The following is a 1,946-nucleotide window of genomic DNA, read 5'->3' on the forward strand; positions in this document are numbered from 1 at the left end:
GGCGCACGCAGGGCTGGGGTGCAGGGACAGGGCCTGAGGCTCACTCCTGCCTGGCAATGCGTCGGTGCCGCCTTCCAAGGCCGCAGCTAAGCCCCCTTGCCTGAATGGAGCCCTTCCCTCGGATGCCACAGGAAGAGTTGGTGCTAACTCAACAGCACGTGTGCCCCTGGGTGTGGGGGACATGGTTCTGGGGCCAGCGATCTGGGAAGAGGCATGTTCTGAATTCCAGTCTGGTTGCTTGTCCAAACATTGCACAGTCGCGTGTTTCTGGAACACCAAAGGAAAACAAATGCAGGGAACCGGCCAACCCGCTGCGTCGCCCCCAGACATGGCCCAGTCCCTCCAACGTCCCGCTCAGCTCCAGCAGCCAGGAGCCCGCAGCCTAGAGAGTCAGTAGAAACTGCTGCTGCTCTGGCGGTTTCCTCACCCAGGTGCCCAGGCCAGCCTTCTGAAAGGCCTTGAACAGCTGCTGTTTCACAGACTGGTAGGTGTGCGCCCCCAGCTTGGCCTCACAGTACATGGAGGGTGTGTCTCCGGGGCTGGGTGTCCGTGTGCTCAGCTGCAGACAAGAAGGAGAAAGAGCCAATCAGACACCAGCAGAAAAGGAGCTTCCGCCAAGTGAGTTTTACACGCCAGGCATCAGCTCCCGGCCTTGGCCTTTTGCCTTTCTTTCTCCCACTATTACAGAGAGCAACCATGACCAGGTCCTCCCGCTATTCCACAGGAAACCCAGTCATCGAGGAAACCCGCTTCATTCCACGTCTGAACGATCAGTGAGTGGGTAAACTTGACTGCTATTAAAAATATGAACACTGTGCAGGGGCTCCAGGCGGGGTGGGGGACGGAGGGGGACGGTGGGAGCTAAAATAGCATCACAGTGGGCAGGGAGCAGGCCGGTGAGAGTCATGCTGTTGGCCGAGCAGGAGGATGATGGAGCTGGGGCGATTCCTCTGTTAGCTTTCTGAGGTGTGCCAGGCAAAGCTTAGCAGCAATACAAGACAGGGATCAAATGCAGCTCTGATCCCCCCACCACAGGGCAGGGAGGCCAGGAGGGAGGAGGACGGGGCTGTGGGGGAGCTCCGAATCCCACAGCGGGTCTTCCAGGGAGGCACTTATGGGGGGGGTCACCTCGAGCATGTGCAAGAGGAGAGGGCCCTTTTGCTTAGCAGGACGGCATAGATGCTTCCCTGACTTTCCCAGTCTCCAGGAGAAGGGAGACCCGGGCAGTGCCATTGAGCGGACAGGACAGAGACTGAGAGCTGCAGGATATTGGGCGCCTTGGCCAAGCTCAGAACTAATATGTGCAATTCTGAGTGTCCTCTAAGCTGGCGAAAACGTTTATTTTAGGTGTCAGTATGCCTACCCTGCTCTACCAGTTGACAAATCAACAACACTATTATTCCGGCTTGGAGTCATTGCTTGGATTAAAAAGTACGGAAAAATGAGCGAGGCATTTTTTATGTGTTGGCTGGTTTTTCTGTTATTGGTGGTTTTTGGTCACAGTCTATGCTGCAAACGCATACCAATGTGGATTTTGATTTAAAATCCAGAACTGTTGCCGTTATCCCTGCCTGTGAAGGAGAAAGCTTGCTCCTAATCGCTGATGTTGTGGAAATGCTTGGGCTTTGGGGTTGGGGAGAAATTCTAATCCTGAGATTCATTTCCTGTGAAATTTTGGGGAAATTACACATTTTTTCTGAGTGTCGGTTTCCTGATATCTAAACCGGGAATAGTGTCGACTTCAAAAGTCCCCAGGAGCTGCTCCTGTGACACCCGGAGTGAAGCAGGCGGTGCCGTGCCCGGTGACGTCAGGGGTTCAGCAATGAGCTCGTTTCCTGCTTCCGCAGCTCCAGGCTGGTCAGGGGGCGGTGCCTGGGGCAGTCTGGGGGCGGTGCCTGGGGCAGTCTGGGGGCGGTGCCTGGGGCAGTCTGGGGGCGGTGCCTGGG

The 1,946-nt window shown here is 56.1% G+C and overlaps 1 protein-coding gene across 1 annotated transcript in view; it reads right to left on the reverse strand.

Moving 5' to 3' along the window:
• Window positions 1-233: 233 nt before the first annotated feature.
• Window positions 234-1,946, reverse strand: part of ADARB2 (adenosine deaminase, RNA-specific, B2 (non-functional)) — a 195,154-nt gene continuing 193,441 nt past the window's right edge. Inside the window, exon 10 of the mRNA XM_011991567.1 lies at window positions 234-559. Within this exon, the coding sequence (XP_011846957.1) occupies window positions 383-559 (177 nt within the window). The 3' untranslated portion in view covers window positions 234-382. The remainder of the gene's footprint in view (window positions 560-1,946) is intronic.

The sequence above is a fragment of the Mandrillus leucophaeus genome, unplaced genomic scaffold (genome assembly GCF_000951045.1).
Source record: "Mandrillus leucophaeus isolate KB7577 unplaced genomic scaffold, Mleu.le_1.0 Scaffold399, whole genome shotgun sequence".
In the NCBI taxonomy this organism is placed as follows: domain Eukaryota; kingdom Metazoa; phylum Chordata; class Mammalia; order Primates; family Cercopithecidae; genus Mandrillus; species Mandrillus leucophaeus.